At 35.1% G+C, this 21,468-nt stretch overlaps 3 protein-coding genes across 3 annotated transcripts; 1 reads left to right on the forward strand and 2 right to left on the reverse strand.

The window, feature by feature from the left end:
- The first annotated feature begins 1,426 nt into the window (after nucleotides 1-1,426).
- On the forward strand, nucleotides 1,427-3,721 carry LOC114739949 (pollen receptor-like kinase 3). The gene is made up of 2 exons (XM_028928056.1): nucleotides 1,427-2,759; nucleotides 3,030-3,721. The coding sequence occupies exons 1-2, from the start codon at nucleotides 1,439-1,441 to the stop codon at nucleotides 3,719-3,721; spliced, it is 2,013 nt and encodes a 670-aa protein (XP_028783889.1). The 5' UTR covers nucleotides 1,427-1,438.
- A 7,647-nt stretch (nucleotides 3,722-11,368) lies between these two features.
- LOC114739953 (sm-like protein LSM1B) lies at nucleotides 11,369-14,226 on the reverse strand. The gene is made up of 5 exons (XM_028928060.1): nucleotides 13,795-14,226; nucleotides 12,596-12,664; nucleotides 12,400-12,515; nucleotides 12,250-12,312; nucleotides 11,369-11,725 (listed from the first exon to the last, which is right to left on the reverse strand). The coding sequence occupies exons 1-5, from the start codon at nucleotides 13,853-13,855 to the stop codon at nucleotides 11,648-11,650; spliced, it is 387 nt and encodes a 128-aa protein (XP_028783893.1). The 5' UTR covers nucleotides 13,856-14,226; the 3' UTR covers nucleotides 11,369-11,647.
- Nucleotides 14,227-16,470: 2,244 nt separating this feature from the next.
- On the reverse strand, nucleotides 16,471-20,959 carry LOC114739954 (uncharacterized). The gene is made up of 6 exons (XM_028928062.1): nucleotides 20,887-20,959; nucleotides 20,626-20,734; nucleotides 18,313-18,818; nucleotides 17,616-17,778; nucleotides 17,451-17,512; nucleotides 16,471-16,997 (listed from the first exon to the last, which is right to left on the reverse strand). The coding sequence occupies exons 1-5, from the start codon at nucleotides 20,890-20,892 to the stop codon at nucleotides 17,493-17,495; spliced, it is 804 nt and encodes a 267-aa protein (XP_028783895.1). The 5' UTR covers nucleotides 20,893-20,959; the 3' UTR covers nucleotides 16,471-16,997; nucleotides 17,451-17,492.
- Between the last annotated feature and the right edge of the window lie 509 nt (nucleotides 20,960-21,468).

Raw genomic sequence — 21,468 nt, forward strand, 5'->3', positions numbered from 1 at the left:
CGTTTCCCTGTATCATACAAGGGCAATGTCCTCCTTGTTTTGAAACGTCTTCAATGGAATATTCAAGTAAAGCAACCTATCTTCAGACTTAAATACTTAGTTCTTTTTCTCTAACTTAATTTTTTCTTTCAAAATTTTCTTCTAATTTACACCTGTCCCTAGTCAGCAGACTTAAATACTCAGTTCTTTTTTTCCTAACTTAAATTTTTTCTTCTAATTCATACCTGTCCCTAGTCAGCAGACTTAAATGCTTAGTTCTTTTTCTCCTAACTTCATTTTTTCCTTTCAAATTTTTCTTCTAATTTATACCTGTCCCTAGTCGGCATACCAAAAGAAACCAGGCCTAGTTCCCAAATAAAAGATGGGCTTAATTTTATAATCCACTTCACTTTCTCATTTTGGGCCCCTCAATTATGGTCAATAAGTTCATAGTATTGTAAAGAAATTAGGTCTAGTAAAAAAAAAAAAAATCTTCACAACATGACAAATAAGTATTCAGATCCTCACTAAGAAAAGTATCCATATCTAGTGTCTTCCAATAGTTCAAATAGGATTATCTTTAATAGAAAGATACCTATGTGTAGTGAAAAAAAAATTGCAATAATTAAACAATGGTTTGATTTTACTTTCAAAATTCACTCTCACCAAATGTAAATTTAAATTAACAAATTAGTAGATTTGAGATATGTGAGTGATCTTGTGTTCTTTATAAAATGAAAATATGTAACCGCAGAGAACCCAGTTGCATTTTTACTAGATTAATACAAGTGCAGATGCTTGCCAGATTTTAGGGGGATAAAAAGATTTTTATTTTTATCCCTCTTATTAGGGGTAGGAATATTTTGAATCTTGATGCGTCTTAACTCTGGTTTCCCCCCCCCCCTTCATGGTTTTTGCCATGTCTTTGTATTTCAAAGAATAAAATGATTTCTGTTTACTTGTATTAAAACTGAAGAACGGAAATTCTGTTTTGTTGAACGCCTTGAAATGTGTTTGCAGTTAATGTGATTGTTCCCGGTTTGTGTTTGTTGCTCTTTGGTTTCTTTGGTCCAAATGACAATTCTTTCACTGACCGTCACAGCTCAAAGCAACCTATTTTCAAACACAAATATTGAAACCATTGGACGAAAAGACCACAGTGTCCTTGGGACGGGGAAGGAGGCCCTGAGGAGAGTGGGATCAACCTGGAAGGGCATTAGGGTCAATGAAAACAAACGGTTTTGACGGATTTTCCCTCCTTTTTTCCTGGACTTGGCCAACAAACAAATTTAACTCGACTTTATTACAACACAAAGTTAGGCAAAATCGAAAAACCTGCAGAAAAAAAATGAATGATTAGAAAATCCGCACACAAATCCATTGCTCAATTTTCTGACAAGCAATGGCCGTAGCTCCGGCATTCTTCCGGCCAACTCTCCTCCTATTCTCCACCTTCTTCATGGTTTTTCGATTGGTGAATTCAATGTCAGAAGCTCAAGCTTTGGTTAATTTTAAAGCCTCGTTCTCCGATCCTCAAGCTCTGAAAGATTGGGTGGTTAACTCTGTTCCTTGCAAAGAAGGGGAAGAATGGGACGGGGTCATCTGCAACCATGGGGTCATATCTGGCATTCGATTAGAAGGAATGCGGTTGTCCGGGAAGATCGATGTAAATCCGTTGCTAGAACTCAAGGGTCTTCGAACTTTCAGCATTATCAACAACTATTTTTCAGGTGCAATTCCGGAAATCAATAGAATAGGTTTCTTGAGGGCTCTGTACTTGTCGGGAAATCAATTCTCCGGCGAGATTCCGTCGGATTTCTTCCAGAAAATGAGGTCTCTGAAGAAACTATGGCTTAACGACAACAACTTTACGGGTCAGATTCCGTCGCAGATTCCTCAGCTCCTCGAGCTACGCCTTGAGAACAATCAGTTTAGCGGTAACCTCCCGAATCTTAGCACAACATTGCTGATGGAATTCAATGTGTCCAACAACAAATTGGAAGGCGAAATCCCGTCGAGCTTATCAAAATTTAGTGCGAGCTCATTTTCCGATAATTCTGGCCTCTGTGGTGAGAAATTAAACAAACCGTGTAAAAATTCAGTTGAAGCGCCAAAACCCATGGAAAATACGGAACAAGAACAAAACAAAGAAAGCGCTGCGTCTGATTCAAATTCTAGTAGTAATAGTAACACAGTGAAGATTGCCGCAATTGTTGTTGCATCTATTTTAGTGCTTCTGGCACTTCTCGCTCTACTCTATGTTCGATCAAGGCGAAAGAAGAACGAGAAGGGAATACTGGGTTCAGTCCGATCAGAGAGCAACAACGAAGTATCATCAGCATCGGTGGAAGTTCAGGTTGCTGCACCAGAGAAGAAAGAAGAGACAAGTATATCCAGGAAATCAAGTCGTAATGGTTCCAGCAGAAGGGGGAAGGGTGGCGGCGGCGGCAATGGCGGCGTCGGAGACCTTGTTATGGTGAATAGTGAAAGAGGCGTGTTTGGGATGCTGGATTTGATGAAGGCAGCAGCAGAAGTTTTGGGGACTGGAGGGTTTGGATCATCCTATAAAGCGGTGATGGCTGATGGGGTTGCAGTGGTGGTAAAGAGGATGAGGGAGATGAATGTGTTGACGAAAGACGGGTTTGATGCAGAGATGAGGAAGCTTGGGAGTTTGAGACACAAGAATATCTTAACCCCTCTGGCTTATCATTATAGGAAGGACGAGAAGTTAGTGGTGTCTGAGTATGTTCCTAAAGGGAGTCTGCAATATTTGCTGCATGGTAGAGACTTTAATCTTGTCCTTTCCTCCTCATCCTCCCTGGTTTTAAAATTAAATGCGGTATTTAAGTGGTGGACTAGAGATCGTATACATAATTTTTCATTTATTTACAAGAGAAGCTTCAATCCCTAAGCCTATAGCAGAGAATAAAATTCTAGTCACTTAAGCAATTTTCCCCATTTTTGTCTATTATAGTGATCTGACTAAGTGTCTTGGGATTTTGCTAAAAATTACATTATTAACATATAATGAGGAGTTTTACTACTTGCAGGTGATCGAGGACCATCCCATGCTGAACTGGACTGGCCTACTGGTTTAAAAATTGTGCGAGGGATTGTTGAAGGGATGCTTTATCTTCAAACGCAACTTGCTTCATCTGTTTTATCTCATGGAAATCTCAAGTCTAGCAATGTTCTCCTTGGTCCTGATTTTGAGCCAATGCTAGTTGATTTTGGGTCATGCTCTTTGATCAATCCTGCTAATCTAAGCCAAGCCCTATTTGCTTACAAGACTCCTGAAGCCTTACAGAACGGCCAAGTTTCTCCCAAATCTGATGTTTATTGTCTGGGAGTTGTCATTCTTGAGATCCTCTCTGGGAAATTCCCTTCCCAATATCTCAACAACGGCAATGGTGGAATTGATGTAGTTCTGTGGGCTAACTCAGCAATATCTGAAGGAAGGATATTAGAGATGCTTGATCCTCAACTTGCAAGCTCTAAAAGTTATACAGGTCAGATGGAGAGACTCCTCTATGTTGGTGTTGCTTGTACTGCAAGTAACCCTGAGCAACGACCCGACATGGTTGAAGCACTGAGAAGGATAGAGGAAATACAAAATAAAGGTGCCCAGGAATCCGGCTCAAAAGGTCAAGACGAGTGGTCCCAGAGAAGCTTTGGATCAAGCAGCGTTGGAAGCCAATCGGGCCACCGGCACAGTGAGAGTTTTGATTTTGCCATTTCCTAATCCTCTTCGAGACAAGATATGTACAAAATTAGGCACTTGATCCATCTCAACTTACAAGGGGTAATAGCATAACTTTCTGTAAAGACACATCCAAGTTTTTACTGATCCCTCAGTTATAGATAGAGTTTGTTTCCAGGCATATAAAATGAAAAGATCACCCAATCATGTTCCTAAACATTTTTATTCATATAGCCATAATTACTGACGTAAAATATTTGTCCTATTTTTATTAACAAGATCTACGCAATAAGCAGCTCCAACATTGAGCCATCAACATCAGTAAATACCAGTGAAGCCGAAGAAGAAGAGACAACCAATGAAGCTGAAATCCAGGGTAGATAGGGAGAAGAAAGAATTGGCTAAAGATGCAGCGCAATCAATAACGGAAGGGAACAGGTAGAGCAAAATCTGATGATGACACAGAAACCAAAATGGAATCGAAAGGTGTGTGATGATTTGATGATGGAGGTTGAACGGGAATAAGGACCCTGTCCAATTCTGAGAACAATAAGCAGAATAGCATACTAAGGCCAATTTCCGATCCTCATCAAGACTATGGGAGTTAAATTAAATTGTAAGTTTGAATATCAAAATGTAAAACGAAGGCAGAGTGCAGAAAAATGGCAACAATGTAAAGACTTCCCCACCTTCAGTTTCCTGATCCTTTTTACGTATTAGCCCTTCGAGTTTCGTTTTTCAATCAATGCGACGATTTCAGATTAATATAAGATAGACGGCCTCGTATCGTATATTGGTATTGTTGCACTCATGCTGCATCAAATTCGAAGGCATTTTCCTTTTCTTTCGTGTGTGCACATATACACACACACACACACATACATACAGATATATATACATATATATTAATTCAACGCATGGACATACAAATGGTGAAACAAAATTTAGGTTGGTGAAGCTTCAATATTGCAGGTTCCAGAGAAGATGGTGATGAGCATAAGGTATAGGAAACGAACAATGAACAAGAATCACGCAACAGTGGTTAGGTTCACCATTATCAGCGCTAGGCTCAATTAGCTTACGCTGGTTGTCATGATGTTATGTGATTCGAGGGCTGTTGATTTTATGCTTTCTGTCTTATTTCTTTATTTAAGGAGCATTAGTACACTTAATTAAGGTTTAAAATCATTAAAACATTTGACGTCTAATGATATCATTTCGATATTTCTTTGACCAAATTAGTGTGAATATATATTACACGTGATCAAGAATTTCACCTCTTTTAGCCTTCAGTTGTTTAAATAATTTATTATCTAAAGCAAAAGCTTATTGTCCAGGCAAACTCGGGATTATTTACTTTATTTATACGTTTTCTCACAAGACAAAAGGGATATGAATATGTTAGGGAGTTTGGCCCCCATTATATATATGCAAATAAAGATTAAATGGAATAATAAATATTCTTATTTGAACACATATCAGGCTGTAAGTTCATATACGCGTATATGTGTGGGCAAAGTCGAGCTAAACCACAAAAAAATTGGGGAGGCAGGGGGTGACCAATTGCAAGTAAATCGCATAAAATGAAGTTCAAGACAGAAAAGAACAGAAGGTACAGATTACAAATAATTTCCACAGAGGTGCTAATGTAAAAATTCCAACCTCTACTCAAAAATTTGCTTCCTTGTAACTTTTTATTACGAAAGGCATCGGTTAACTTGAATGATTAAGAAAGCAAATATTTTCACATTTTAATTATATAATACGGAAAGGTTCAGAGTATCACCAAATTCCTTCTCATTTTCAACCTCCTAAATAGAGAGCGAAACTGCAAACTTCGTTCTACCAGTGAACAAGTCATTTGGCATCTGAGTCCTCATTTTGTTGTCCAAAACGACGCCTGAACTTGGCAATCTGGCCCAAGCTCTCAGCCATTTGACGTTTAGCCCGAAAGTGGTAGACTTTGCCAACAGGGTGGATCTTTGTCATCATCACATGCATCAACCTCCCACTTTGGGTTACATAAGAGATCCATTGCATCTGTGGGTGCAACCCCTTCTTCATCTTATTCCAATCTGCACGCAAAGAAATTCAAACGAATACTAAATACACATAGGCTCACAATCCAAACCATAATTACAGGTAAGAAAAAGGCCATGACAAGTAAGAGCATGTTCATGTTGTCATCCATATATATTTTCCTTCAACTTAATCCGCCCTTAATTAAACCAGTCTTTCAATATTGCATTTCATTCTATCATCATCCATCATTTACTAAAAACTTGACAACATACAGACACTTGTCAATTCACAGCTGGTACACACTAATCTAACCAAAAAAATCCAACATGAAATTCAGAAGTTTATATTCCTAAAGTTTGCCAACTGAGCCCTAGTTTCGCGGACTTGGTTATTTCATGCGTCACTGTGCATTAATTAGCACTATGTAAAGTTAGCTCTGCAATTAATCTTATCCACACTTCAGTAGCTAATGAACATGTACCGACCACTTGAAAGACCATTCAAAAGACCCTTAATGAGTAATGGATGAGGACACCGCCTTCACTCAAGCAGATTCATATCTGAAAGCAGAGAGCTTCATTTTTTTTTTTTTTTTAAATACTAAAGCCAGCAGCAAAGCATATGAAAGTCTCCGTCAAAGCATAAACAAAATTTAGAACCAAAGCATAATAAGGCAGCCCAGACTTATGTCACAAAATTTATCAGAACCCACAGCCAGAATACACGAGCAACAAAGGATCCTGTTTTGACATTCAAATAGAGATTCACGATGAGTCAAATTTTTGCAGCACTTTAACAAATCAGGACTTTACAATACAAAGCATGAAGCTGATTTCAAAATTAGAAGGACCAAAATAAAAAACAAATGGAGCAGCACCGTGTTATAAGGACAGTAGATTTATGGAATGACGGGTCCAAAATAGACAACTGTAACGGGTGGCTTTAGCACTGTGCTACTGCATTGGAGAATCAAGTTCCCAATGCATACTCGGAAATGAAACTCGGAGTTCATCATGGAATTTGCAACGCACAACAAAACAATAGCGAATAAGAATTGTGGACCTAAAATTTGTAAAAACAAGTGGTAGGAGTAAGCAAGATTCAGTTTGGTACCAAATGGTTTATTTCTCTGAAAAAACAACCAGAATAATATGACAAATACAACTTAAATTAAGAAGTGAGATATTTCACAGCTTTTAACAGTCAAGAACGAAAATCGACGAACCCAACTTGCGCTTTGTGGTAGACCTATAGGCTTTCTCTCTAGCCATCTAGAACCAAAACAGTCGCGACGGCCAAGATTAATGGAAGAATCACAAATCAAAGATGGATAGAACATTACAAGACTAACCCATTGCCAAAGATTGAGTCTTCCACTTCGACAACGGCGAGATATGAGATGATAGACGCGAGATTGCTTCAGGGTGTGTTTGGTTCAACGAAGGGGAGGGGAGGGAAGAGAAGAGGAGGGAGTAGCTACAAGATTCCAACGCAAATACAATCGCTTTGGATGGTGCCCTGGAACAGGGAAGTCATATTTACCAAAGGCTGTAGCTACATAGGCAGAATCAACATTCATTATATATAACATATGGCATTCCTCACAGATGTCGAGGGTTGGCTCATTATGGAAACTGTTACATGGAACTCAATCAAGGATGTCTTAACCAAAAAGCTATTTCAATTTTCAACTTAATCTTCTTCAAAGTGCATATCGATACTACTAACTTATGTGTTGCATTTATAAACTCCAGCCTTTTGGTTTCGTTTGGTCTGACTTCAATTTCTAATGTACCCTTATATAATAACTTAGGACGCCTCTTGGTTTATCCTATTGCAAGTCAGAAAATTTTAAGTTCGACTAATTCTAAGAGAAACTAGGAACAAAGAAGAAACGGGAAATATGAATCGAAGAAGAAAAGGAAATAAAACCAGAAACATGAAACCAGATAGTTGAGATATGTATGAGCAAGAACAACGATGAAGAACATAAGAATCGATATGACCTAAGAGAGATACTCACCTGAAGACAATGAAAATGGATAGAAGAAGAGACGTGGCAGCTGCAGGACCAGGTGGCGTCGACGACGACAGGAGGAGGAGAGGCGCCAGGCACCGATGAGGGAAGAAGAGCGGCTGAGCCCCGAAAAGCAAGAAACGAGAAGGGTTTACAAGTTAAAAGGGCAATACCGGACTACCGAAGAAAACTGCAGGCAATTTTGTCAGAACGGGAAAAAAAAGAGAAAAAATTACAATAAAATCCCAAAAAAAAAATAATTACTAGTAAATATTAATAGTAATATAAACAGTCTTAATAACAAGTTGTAAAATAGGTAATGATAATTTTTTATTGAAACTTATTTTATAATTATTTGTTTTTTTTAACCCTATTATAATTCTTTTAAAATAAATTCCCCCACTTCAATTTTATAAGGATGAGAAAGGAGGGGATGGAAGCAGAAAATTAATTAGAAAAATTCTAAATAAATATTATTAAAATATGAAAATTCCATATCAGTAATTCCAATTCCACTTACTCGAACTTAAGGGGTGTTTGGATAAAACAAAATTATGGTTTCAGAAGTGCTTTACGGAATACGAAGTAAATATGTGGAAGAGATTGTCTCGATTTGCAGAAAAGTGCTACTGAAAAGTGATTCTGGGTGTTTCTAAACACCCTTTTAGTGTCCAGATATCAAATTAGGATTTTTGAATGTGGTTAATTTACCACAATGTCCTCACTGATTTTTCACTCTTCCTTCTTTTTTTTATCCAATTGCCTGCTCACTTTTTCTCGTTCTCACAATCACCCCACCACCAGCTCTATCTCCATCGAATTAAGTCCTCCCTGTGCCCGGTGAAAGAGTCAGAACCGCCCAGTAAATGTGAGGAATGGGAGCAACAAATTGTTAATGAAATTAAACAACACATTATCCAAATCACCTTTGGAGACGGAAATATTGGCCATTCATGGTGAGAATATCGACAAGGTCTGGGTAATTTGCTATAATGATGGTGGCTTGGCGGCCATCGACGGCGATGATTTAAAGTGTAGAATCATCTTTGCTAAACCTGACTCTCTCAGCTTTGCCTTTCTTGACTCGACGGCATTGATGGATTTAGTTTGGGGGTAGTAAAAAAATGATTTGGTTTGCTGTTTTGAGAGTAGTAACCAAATGAAAAAAGAAGAGGCAAGTGGAAGAAAATGAATTCGAGGCCGAAGGAAGGAAAAAGGTCTGGACAAAAAGTATCACAATCATGGAGTGGACAACCTATCCGACTTTCTTCCATCCAAGAGAGAGAGGACTATGCTGATTTATTTTTAACAATTTTGAAATTTGGAAAAAGTGTTGGTACAATGTGGGAAACTTATAAGTTATAACAGACCACACCAATTATCATCACATAAATACATTAATAACTTTACTAGGCATGTCTGACAGTTCCTCCAAATAAGTTAACAATAATTTTATATGTATTGATAAGTAGTTAGGAAAATTCATTCCATTTTTATTAAAATCATTGACAATTCTTTTAAATAAATTGTCAACATGACAACAAGTAATTAGAAAAATCCATTACAACTTTGTTAGGCATATTGACGATTTTTCAAATATATTAACAACACATTTTTATATGTATCGGCAACAATAAGTAATTAGAAAAATTTATTACAGGGCAAACTAGTAGACAAACTTGGACCAATCACATGTTGCCAATCAGTTAGGGTCATATTAACGACTCTTATGAATAGATTGGCAACAATTTTTTATATATTGAGAATAAATAATCAACAGAATTCATTATAAAACAAATCAATTAGAAAACCTGGGCAAATCACATGTTGCCTTTTGTTAAGAGTATTGACAACTCTTTCATATCGATTGACAATACTTTATATAAATAGACTATATTAGCTTTTCGCATTGTTTTTCCTTTTGTCAATATATTAAGGATATGCTTGTTTTTTACCAACATTTAAAAATACCAAATCAGTATTTTTGTTCTGATATGATTTTTTTACTTTTCACTAATACTAATATGGGATCTTGTATATTTAAATGTATTTGTTTTTGTCTTTTTTTCAAGTTAATTTAAGGAAAAATCCAAAAAAAACCCTTGAAATATACGAAATTCCAGATTAGATCCTGGAATTGTGTCAATGACAGAACGAATCAATGATCCAATCTGTCATTTGTAAAATCCAAAGACTTAGAGCCTTAAGTTTGAATCTTTCCTACAGTGAATAAAAAGCTTCATAAAATAATCTCCTTAATTAGCGAACCCACAAAAAAAAAATACAAATTAGGAATACCTCTTGAAGAAGTCACGCTCTTGAAAAACTAACTTGACGGTAGTTCTTATTTGATCGGGGATATCACTTACAAGTAGCGGTGGGGGGTGAGCATGGTGTTCCTTAGATAGAGGGTTCAAAGACTTGGAGCCTTCACTGAGTCGTTATTATATCAAGGTAGATATTCTTGCAACTTTGATCCAAAGCTTTAGAGCATAAAGAACCCGTCACCGCCGTAGTCACCGTACTAGGAGTGAAACCCAACTCTGGCAAAACTTCTCAACGAGTGTTTAAATAACTAAAAAGGTGCTTTTAAAAAGTTTTTTTTTTTAACAAATTGAGAGGGTGTTTAGATAGAATTCAAATCATAATTTTAAAAGTATGTTGACAGCATATTAAATAAATATATAAAAGAGTTTGCCTGATTTTCAGAAAAATACTTTTTACAAATGTCAAACATCTTCTGAGACAAACTTTTTCATATATTTACTTTATATATCGTAAAATTATTTTTAAACCCTTGATTTGGTATTTATCCAGACACTTTCTTAATCCATTTTCTTTACTACCTAAGGATTGTTTGAATAAAAATCAAACCATAATTTTAAAAGTGATTTTACTATATACCAAATAAATATGTAAAAAAATGTCTCAACTTACAAAACTTTAAAAAAAAAAAAACACTTTTAAAGTGTCCCAAACACCCCCTAATATCAAATTTAGAACCCTTGAACCTTAGTTGGCGTGCAATTTTGAATTTTATAAAACAATAATGCTTTCTAAGAACTTACAGTTTTAAAATTGTTGTCGGTTATTATCAAAAACTTATTTAGAATAACTTATAAACAGCACTTCAATTGTGATTTACAAAATATAATATAAGATAAGTATGTGAAAATTTTTTTTTCCTAGATTTACATATATAAGTAATGCCAAACAAGCATTATATAATGGGAAAAAAAATCAATTATCGTCATTGTTAATCAGTATGCTTTCTCAGACCTTCAGATCTTTTTTGAGACCCGTTAAAACTTAAAAGTGAACGAACATCATGAGCTGGATCCTGAAAGGCCTAACTGTGTCGGCCTTAAACAACCAAGGCTTAAGTCACAACCTTGTTCCCATGAGTTTTGGTAAGCCTGATTTCAAAATCAAAGTCCATGCCATTGCAGATTCAGGATAAACACTGAACCACAAAGGCCAGAAAGCCGAGAGTGTATGAAGCCAAAAGAGCAAGCCACACTGTCCATGGCATGCTACGAAAAATGCAACCTCTAGGTTAGCTAACAGACAAGACTTTAGTCCCTCCAACTAAGATTCCCTCAAGTGACGAGGGAGGGAGGGAATCTAAATTGGGAAAGCTGCGCATAGGATGATAAATTAATTCCCCTGTACTTCCAAACAGATAGGTGTTGAGGCCTTGAAATCATGGCAACAAAAGCATTTTCTCAAGAAAAGGAATCAACCTGTATTCATTCAGGCTAATATCACAAAGAAGAATATTTAGCAACGTTCAATCCTCCTAATTCCTACAATTACATCTAAACAGTTACCAACACAAGAAAAATATAAGAGAGAATGAGAGAGCGTGAAAAGCAGCCGCTATAATATTTGCGGACAGAAAAGGCAAGGATGTGTGAATGTAGGGTTTACTAGTCCAAGTCCAGGAACTCCATCCTCTTCCTCATTGTTCCCTTCAGATCTGTAGCCTCCCTTTCTGCTTTCTGTGCCTGCAAAAATTCACATTCACGTTCAAAAACCAAAGAAAATAAACTGCATAAATTCTGGGCTGGCGTGGAAAATAATTTTATGTTATGCCAATCAAAAATCAGTTAGTCCAGTGTCTCGTCACAGGTATTCAAAGCCAAATCAAACTGAACTGATTAAGACAAACCAAAACTGAAAGAAAGGAGGTCCAAATTGATTTGTTGCATGAAAAAAAAAAAAAAAAACCTAATTGGTTTGATTTTCACTTTGTGCTAGATTGGTTAAATTACTACCTTTTACATAAAGAATAAACATTTGATGGTATAGACACGAGCTTCATTTTTAACAATCAAGCAAATATTCAAATCAAAATCAATCCAAAACCAGACCAAACTAAGCCTATGAATACCCACCCTTACATCAAATTAGATAGCACAAATCCGCTCAGCAATGGCCATGGAGGTCACTGTAGGAAATAATTTGTAAACAAAAAATAGACACAAAGAATGCCTATAAAAGAAAAGAGTGTCAACATAGGAACAATTACCCTTCGAATTTCTGCAGCTGAAACACGTGTCATATGTGGGGGAAGTTCCTCTTTTTCCAGGTCCTAAAAGAGGGGAAAAATTTCTTTCTGAGATTGAGGTTGGGATGTATAAAAGATTCAGAGGCAAAGGAATCTAATCAGCAACCATACCAGCTCACCAATCAAAACAACATTCTCCCCACGGATTACATAGAGACCCAAAGGGATATCGCAATACAGATCACCAACAATAACCCTCTCACAGGCACCCTCAAGAACAGCATTAGCTGCATATCATTAATATGAATATTTGGATGATCATCATGTACTATGTCCAAACTTACATAATAGGAGGAAAGAAGGTTACCAAATTGATCAAAAGAGCGAAGTGTTCCCAGTAGCTTTCTACCATCTCTCAGCAATACAAGAAGTTTCTCTACAATAGCAAAATAGTGTCAGACCATTCAAAACTGGCACACAAACAAAATAAAAATTCAGATTCGCCCATGTTGGGGGGGGGGGGGAATCAAAATTTACAATCATTGCTGGAATTTATTGCTTTCAAAACAATCTATAGATAAAAATTCCTTGCATGAGGATTTGTAAGCTGCATAAGGAAGAGGCACTATTACATCTAGTCTATTCATCGAAAGCTCAGAAGGAATCAAGATTTCAAATTAAAACCATTTTAATCTTTTCATTTATCCATGAGCTGCAAGACTTCGGCAGTATGAGGTCACACAACAACAGAATAAGATTATAAGAGGCTCATGTTTATCCTGCTTTGGCAGTAGCAATGGAAATTATGGTAACCCGAAGGAAGAACACCAATAGATGATAATGAAAAACAAATATCTCCAAAATGCAACAAAAAAAGAAAGAGGCCAAGTATTGGACTTTAGACCTAATTCATCATGTTACCCTGCAAGTCATAAATGCTGTCTCCTAGTATGTCCTTGTATAATGGTTGCTATTTTATCACACACAATCATGCATGAACATAAGGCCCTTCCAATGCAAATGATGTCTCTCATAACCTTTACTTTTCAGAATTAGCGGCAGAGAATTATCACAATTCGCCTGAATCCAAGGAATTGACAATCAATAAGTTCTAAAACTACCAGTAGGAAGCGTCAAAACCATGTTCTTAACCACAGCCCAAAACTAACATGCATAAAATGCGCCCCAATCATCTACAATTGACAGAGTGCCCTCTTCCCCAACAAATGATTATGATTAAGAAAACAGTAAAGGACGTCCAATATTAAAGCCGAGAATTATTGATAAAAATATGGCTTCGACAATGATTGAAAGTCTTAGATCACATCAATTTGTGAGCAGTAACCGCAAAGCAAAACTTCCAATCTTGATAGCCCAATCAAGAAATGAAAAGTTCTAGCACTATAATCCAAAATAAGTATTTGAATGTAATACGAAATATCGCACCGAATCTGATTTGACTGTCAGACCCGGCATGGCTCTGCTATACTTTGCAGACAACGATTTTTCAAATAATCTTTCCAATGTATATCAACATGAAAGAATATATAAAGAAAAAGTACTTACTGTCCAGATAACTAGCGAGTGAAGTGGAAAGGTAGACATCTTCAGGGCCTGCCCAGGACATTGTTGAGCTCAAAGTTTTTCGGTATCTCAAAAACCACCGAAAATTTCCCCAGAAACGACACCAATGGCATTGGCAGCACCAACTCGACTCTTAACTCTGAAGTCCCTCAACACTTCAACAAAATGAAAACCCCAATTCTAGAGCGACCACCAGAACAATAATAAAAGAAAGTAAAAAATAAAAAAAAACCCAACTTTCGGCAAGCTAACAGAAAGAAACTGCTTCGAGTTTCCGATCGAATCACACAGAACGAATGATGATTAGGGAGGCTAAAAAAAAATGAAAAAGAAAAAGCGGTTTCTCTTCCCGATGGAAGTGTGTCGTTTGGGCAATAAAATAGAAAAGCCCTCAGATCCAATCGCAACGCAAGAGTTTTTGTTTATTAGTTATTTGTTTTCGGTCAAGGCACCGCAAGAGTTTGGACTTTGGAGGATGAATTTTCGTAGAAAGAAAGACTTTTTAAGAGGGAAGCGCCAGAAAATGCCGGAAAATTTTGATGGGATAAATGGGGTTAGCTTGCTTAATTTCTAGGGTTCGGGCATTGTGATTACTGGAGGGAGTATGTAATAATTTTTCGGCTTGCATGTTCAATTGATTGCCGATCGATGATTGCGTGTTGGAGTGGAAATGAAATGGTATTTTCTCATTCGAATAAACTACGTTCAAGATATAATTTAGAGTAAAATACTATAACTTCCCTCGTACTTTGTTTTAATTATACAGACTTCTCTTTTATTTTGAAAACATACACTTAAATCCAAACTATTAACTTTGTTAAGAATATTTTAAAGAGATTTTCTTAAATTCAAATTTATATTGAAATACTTTCTATTTGCTAAATTACCTTTCATAATACTAAATCCCAAAATCTTGATTAAAACTATATCGAAGAATTTAAAATTTTCACCTTTATCTTAATTTTATTTATTTTATTTTTGAAAATTGTTGTTTTTTAATGTTTTGATTGTATTAGGCCAAAAATTAAGTAATTTAGTTCATGCAAACATAAATTTAAATGGTTTATATAAGTTTCCAAACTCGCATAATTTATATTATGTGATGAGAAAATAAGCATTCTAAATATTTTCTAACCATTTAAAAAAAATCTTACTTTTCAATATTTTATGAGGAACTAAAATTATATAATTTTATAATATAATTGAAATTAAAAATTTTGAAAATACATGTATTATAATTATTTTTTGTTGTATCAAAAATTATTTTTTTAAAGATATAAATTTTTAAATAATATTTATGTTAAAGAGAGATATTTTAGCCAAAATAAAAATTTAAGAGTCAAACTTAATGGTCAACTAATAGTTGGATGGATGGAAATTGAATTTTAAAAATATAAGAAAGGTTTGTGTAACATACATTTTAATTTGAAATGAAGTTTATATTGTTTTCAAAATAGAGAGGAGGTTTCTGTAATTTAAGTAAAATAGAATAGTAGTCAATGTATTTTGTTCTATAATTTAACTTCACATTTTCCACTACTTAACCAATGCTTCATTTGCCCATAATTCGTCAACGGTTGCTTCAAATTTCTTATGAGATACAGATATACAATCATATATTGGCATATAAAAATGGGTTAAATTACTAAAGTATTTTGTCAATTATTTTGTAGTACTCCTGAGATATCTTTTCAGTTGCATTCAATTTGAACTTAAAATATTTTTTAGTGTAATTTTATTCTTAAAATATTAATTTGTTTAGAAGCAATTGTCCCTTTAAAGTAGGGAGAATTTTACATAAAGAAGTTTGAAATTGCTAAATCCCAAATCAAGTTTTGCTAATAACACTTTAATAGGTTTTGACTATAACAGATTTGCAAATAATAACATATTTTTGTACAAAAATTTTATTTAGGATTTGATAATTTTAAACTTTTTCTCCTGAGATTCGCCCTTTAAAGTATTACTTCATGATCAATTTTAACTGCATCATTAACTCCTCAAACCATAAAAAAAATTCCAATATCTTTTACGAAGTTTGACGCACTTAAAAAAAAATTTCAAGACACTGAATAAATTATAAGATATTTTAGGATACTGAATGAATCTGATAAAAAATATTTTTTAGATTGTTGAATATATTACAAAATATTTTACGAAATTAGATTTAGCTGATAAAATACTTCAGGATTCTAGAGTCATCTTGACTGTAAAAAAATTCAAAATTATTGTAACTTACCTGGACAAGTTCAAAGGCCAATATTCACAGTAATGTTTTGGAGTCATCTCTCAATATGATTCCAAATAATTACTAATTTCTGAGGCAACGAGAAAAGTTTGACAAAAAGTAAAAGACTACTAATGAGCAGAATTTGATTTAATTAGCGTGGAATCTTTTCCAACTCAAGATACCAAGCCTTTCCCACCTAAAACTTATCAATTCTGTACGCCATTTATGGATAAAGATAACATTTTTATTTATTACTTGAGTTATGTATATTAGTCTTAAAACTACGTTGATATCTGACTTTCTTATATTATTGTTGACTGAATTAGAATTTTATAATTCAATAAATAAGTTTTGTTGTCAATTAAATAGGCCTCACTGATTATATAAACAATAATAACGAAAAAATTATGGCCACAGTCATAAAAATCTCTCTTAAATATATTTATACACTTGGTCACAGATTATCTATGGTACATGACTTTCACTATGGAAAAGTTGGATTTACCTGGAGGAGGTCATAGATAAAGCTTTTTCAGACACAAGAATGAAACAACCATACTGAACTACATAATTCTGTAGATTACTCATTGCCAAATCTTCTTAGAAACAGAGAAGCTCACAAACTAGGAGAGGGGAAAACAAAGTGGTATGACAGGTAATAATAGTGTGTGTTCAGAAAGCGTAGCATTGTGAGTGCAGATGGCTGCAAAGCTATGACTTTCTGTAACATGAGCTGCCCTGCATCCGCAGATACAACCATGAAAAAAGGAGGAAGCTGGCACTGCTAAGTGTCAACCAAACAGATCTTCCGCATCTGCACCTGTCATTTTGGTGCAGTGTTACAGATAAACTCTCCTTTAAAAAAGTGAGCTTCACTCCACAACCCCCATCTTGTTTTATGTATATCTTTAACTTGTTGACCTAACCTGAGGCCCGCACGACAAAGGTTGTAAATCTGCAAATTAGTGTGTGAGGTTAGATGCCGGTATGCTAAGATGCAAAACATGGAAGATTATTTGCTGTATTAACTGTTTACTAGAGTCGAATGCGAGAAGTGCAGAGAAATTTTCTTTTCTGATATATTTGGACACACACAAAAACACACACACAAAAGTTAATGCATAGACGGAGCTTAGGATTGTCTGCTATATCAACAATCTAATTTAGTCCTAATGTAAAACGTGCAGATAAAGTTGCACATGGTTCAGTTCAAAAATGCCCATGAAGTTTTTTATTTTCTGATACTGTTTGGATGAAGGGCTACCCTTTTAAGGGACAATTCTTTTCTACTCAAGATCTCTTGCTTTACTTATAACTGTTTCACGCAACTACTTAATGTATGAAATCAATCTTCAATAAATTCAATTGTATGCAGTTATAGAATTGGGAAGTTTCTTTGATAACTTACCTGAGCATGTAAATAAGAAGGCAGTAACTAGTAGAGGTAGATTTATATCTCTAGGACGATGTCTGCAATAATAAAAGGATCACATTAGTCTGTGCCACCCATGCCCCCCATTTTGGAATTTCCATGGCTCATAAAAACAGCATCGAAAGATTCATGTCAACTTACATTCGGAATCAGTCTTAACCCATTTACAGCCATCGTCAGTTCTCTCCTCTGTTTCTTCCTCATCATTCCTCTTTGCAATCTTCTTGTCCTCTAAGCACCTTCTCATTGACGGTGATCGAGAAGTTTGGGAGTATATTTTCTTGTGAAGAATTGTCCTTAAAAGCTGCATATATGGGGAAAAAATGAGAAAGATTTTAAGGAAACATGTAGTAGAGCACTAAATAATACTACTTCGGCGTGATACGCAAATAACACAAAATGAAAATACATATAAGATCAACGAATAGTGCCTTGACTTGGTCAACTCATTTCAAAATGGATTTATGAAGTGGTTGGAACCTTCGAAGAACCCCGTACTTCAAAAGCATATTATAAACTTGGAGATCCAAAAATTATATACAAATCAGGTCCTGAGGTTTATGTGGCTGCTATAAAGCAGAGCAATTTTAAAAGCAGGCTCTTGATTTGTCTTATACAGTACTTACATGACAGGCAATACAATGCTTTAAAATATGCTAAAACAACATATCATTTAATCCAATCATAGTGTTCACATCGTGTCAAAATCTCTGCTTCCTAATACCGATGACCTGCCGCACAGTTAATCACCCTTAGATATTGGTTTTTCTCACCTTGCAAAGTCACGAATTTAAAGAAGCAAAAAATTCAGAGTAACATAATCGAGCTGGTGGTGTACCTTTTCCATTTTTGATTCTTGCAGGATATCTTTAGGATTTGGTGGCAGCGCAAACCCGCTTCTACAAGCGAACAATTTCTTAAGAAGAAAAGAAATTGGCTTCTTCCCAATGGCCTTCTTGGTATTATCTGCACAAATGTCCTTGCATTTACCAAGGATGACACCAAGGGTCTTCTCAATATCTTGTTCTTTATCATCTGAATCACTGGACAGAGCATTACTGATCCTTCGATCGACCTCCAAGGAGGACGGGCAGTTGAGAAACCTGTCGAGAGGTAGTTCGGCGATCTCCTTCTCCACATTGGGTTTCTGTCTCAAGAGCTTATTGAGCTCCCTCTGGAGGTTCCCAATTTCTTCAGGAGTGAAATCCACTACTTCATCTTCGCCATGAGCGTTTTGGGTCTCCGGATTTGCTTTGACTTCATTCTTGTTCCCAAAAGTTCCTATTGCAAGCAAACCATGCGGCCAATCGCTGAATTCTTCTCGGGCCTCTTGTTTTGCACGATCTGTCCACATAAACGAGCCAGAACTATATCATTCTCGAGGGGAGGTAGAATCCACATGAATGATTTTTTTCTTTTGAATGGATACAGTATACTACTACCTCCTCTCATTATTATAAGAGCTTGTCTGGCTTTAATTTTAGTTTTAAATATAAATTTTAATTTTTTATCTTTCATATTTATTTATTTTTTAAAGTAATACTTATAGTAGTTGTAGATGTTAAATACTTCATCAAATGGTAATTCTAGCTAATATACGTGATTAGTAAGGGTATTTTAGGAAAGACAACACCTATTTATAACAAATAACTAACTTAACTAATTTTTTAAATTTTCTTAATTAGTTAATTAAGTCTTATATTAAAAACTGGAGGTAGTATTACAAACAGAAGTTACAAACACAAGTTATAAGTCAGAAAACAAGAAGAAAAGACTTTTAACCTCTCTCATCAACTTCCATTGATTAAAAACACAAAACATTTCCTGTGACCTAAATGATTTTTATTTTTATTCAGCCCCCTTAAGTTTTTTCAATTGTAGTTTTATAGCAATATTTAAATATTTAAAAATGAATACACAAACGTTTTATTTTGGTCCTTAACATAAATATGATAGGATCGGAAATGATGTCTTGTAATAATCCAATCAATTATAGTTAAGTGATTATGTGGAAATAAGTGATTTTACCATGTCTATTTCTCTCAAAAATACCATGTTATTTACTGATTTTTTAGAACTCAATTATATTGCTATTTTACACCAATAATAATCTATTAGTTTATTTATTTATTGGCAGAGGGAACAATTTTTTTAATATATACAACCATAAAAATATTGCCAAGTTGTTTTTTTCTACTTTATATAATTTATTCACTATATCTTTGAATTAAGATACTCCTGTATTTTGATAATTTTCATCACATTAAATTGAGTATTTGTGTGAGAGTGCATAATCATTATCACCATGATTTTTTTCAAGGCATAACTAAAGTGGAGAATTTTATCTTAAAGAAGACTCTCTCCTATAGTCCTTCACTCACTCCTTCCCCACAAAGAAAAAGAAGGGAAATGTTTTTCAGATCTACTTATAGAAAAAGAAACCTAAATTAAAGCTAATTAATTATACTAGTTTATGATTCACAATTAATAGAACTAGCTCGTCCTTGTTTGGATCTTACTTGAATGATATCGACAAGCTATCCAATACGTTTGAATTAGCTGCAATGAGATTGAAATTTTTTTGGACTGAGCAATGAGATTGAAATTGAACGTACAAGAAACCAACAAATTTTTTTTTGAGCAAACAAGAAACCAAGAAATTAAAACTTACTGAATGATTGTATCTTATATTAGACTCAACCATTGTTATAATAGCGCTCCATTGTAAAATATCTTTTAATTATGAGTAAACAATAACTAGCACTCTCATATTAGATAAAATTTAGAAAAATCCATACAGCTTCTAAGTGAAAAAAAAAAAAATAGTCGTTAAATTTAATTCAGTATTATATTATATCAAGAAATTTAGTATTTATAAATTATAAGTAAAGTCGTGAAAGCATATATAGATCGGACCTAGCTAGAGGGCTTCATTTTCAATTATTCTGTTTTTGGAAAAGCAAACTTGAACACATCTAGACTGAAAACTTGAACATCTCAGATTCTCTCTCCCCTATTGTACATACTTCAAGCATATCATTTCCATTTCTGTCGCAACTCAACAATCAAATGAGCTCTGTTGTGTGTGTGTGTGTGTAAACCACCCTCACACGCATGCTCATTAATTAGAAAAGAAAGAAAGAAAATAGACATGAATGAACTAAGGGGCTTACAAGTAGTTGATGAATAGGGTTTGGATTTGATCTGTTATCTTGCCTCGCTGCAGCTCCGAGTTTGATGTTCTGCACCCAGCTGAAGAACTGAAAATTCACAGAGGCCAAGTGAAGGCACGTACGTTAACAATAAGCTAAGCTTCATCAATCAGTGTGCGCGTATATATACTGATATATATCAGAAACATCAATTCATTCATAGTAATCTGGGTCTGAAAGAAATTCAAGAGCTTACTTGCCTTCATTATTGTGATCAGTGAAGAATGAACGAGAGAGAGAGAGAGAGAGATCAGAGAAGCTTGTGCGGGAGGCTGGTGATGGCTTCTGATTTCTGATGAGAAGAACAAAACGCAGTGATTATATTTAATATCGTGAGGGAATAGAAAAGGTGGTTGTGTTGTGGCGTATTTGGTGGTTGCTCGACAGTGATTGTGAGATGGCGAGAGAGAGAGAGAGAGAGCACAGTGTGTGAAGAGGCATAGCAATCTAATCTGGAAAGTGAAAGGGAGTGTGTAGGGGAAGAGTCAGCACTTTATAATATATTCAGTGAAAAGGAAGAAGCACAGATCTTATTAAAAGCCAAAGAGGAAAATGAACTTCGAGATTTAAAAATCGGGAGATATTTCAAGAATTACGAGTCCCCTAACACGGCCTTCTTCTCCCATCTACCTTACCCTTTTTCCTATTTTTTTACTTCCAATCTGTGTCTCTTTGTATTATAACGCAACGAAACAACCAACCTTCCTTCTTCCTTACATATCTCTCGTCCTACTACGTACGTGCATATTATTTATATTTATCATATCAATGACATTCTTTTC

Source organism: Neltuma alba, unplaced genomic scaffold (genome assembly GCF_004799145.2).
Source record: "Neltuma alba isolate B1F8T4 unplaced genomic scaffold, ASM479914v2 tig00002988_pilon, whole genome shotgun sequence".
Classification (NCBI taxonomy): Eukaryota; Viridiplantae; Streptophyta; class Magnoliopsida; order Fabales; family Fabaceae; genus Neltuma; species Neltuma alba.

What these genes read in the sequence shown, in the direction of transcription:
- LOC114739949 (XM_028928056.1), top strand. Translation starts at nt 1,439, where the DNA reads ATGGTTTTTCGATTGGTGAATTCAATGTCAGAAGCTCAAGCTTTGGTT. An exon ending in TCTGCAATATTTGCTGCATG is followed by an intron (nt 2,760 to 3,029) that starts GTAGAGACTTTA and finishes TACTACTTGCAG; the next exon opens with GTGATCGAGGACCATCCCAT.
- LOC114739953 (XM_028928060.1), bottom strand. Translation starts at nt 13,855, where the DNA reads ATGTCCTGGGCAGGCCCTGAAGATGTCTACCTTTCCACTTCACTCGCT. An exon ending in TCGCTCTTTTGATCAATTTG is followed by an intron (nt 12,516 to 12,595) that starts GTAACCTTCTTT and finishes AATGATATGCAG; the next exon opens with CTAATGCTGTTCTTGAGGGT. An exon ending in TTGTTTTGATTGGTGAGCTG is followed by an intron (nt 12,313 to 12,399) that starts GTATGGTTGCTG and finishes CCCCTCTTTTAG; the next exon opens with GACCTGGAAAAAGAGGAACT.
- LOC114739954 (XM_028928062.1), bottom strand. An exon ending in AAGCCCCTTAGTTCATTCAT is followed by an intron (nt 18,819 to 20,625) that starts GTCTATTTTCTT and finishes TTATGTGGACAG; the next exon opens with ATCGTGCAAAACAAGAGGCC. An exon ending in AAGAATCAAAAATGGAAAAG is followed by an intron (nt 17,779 to 18,312) that starts GTACACCACCAG and finishes CCATATATGCAG; the next exon opens with CTTTTAAGGACAATTCTTCA.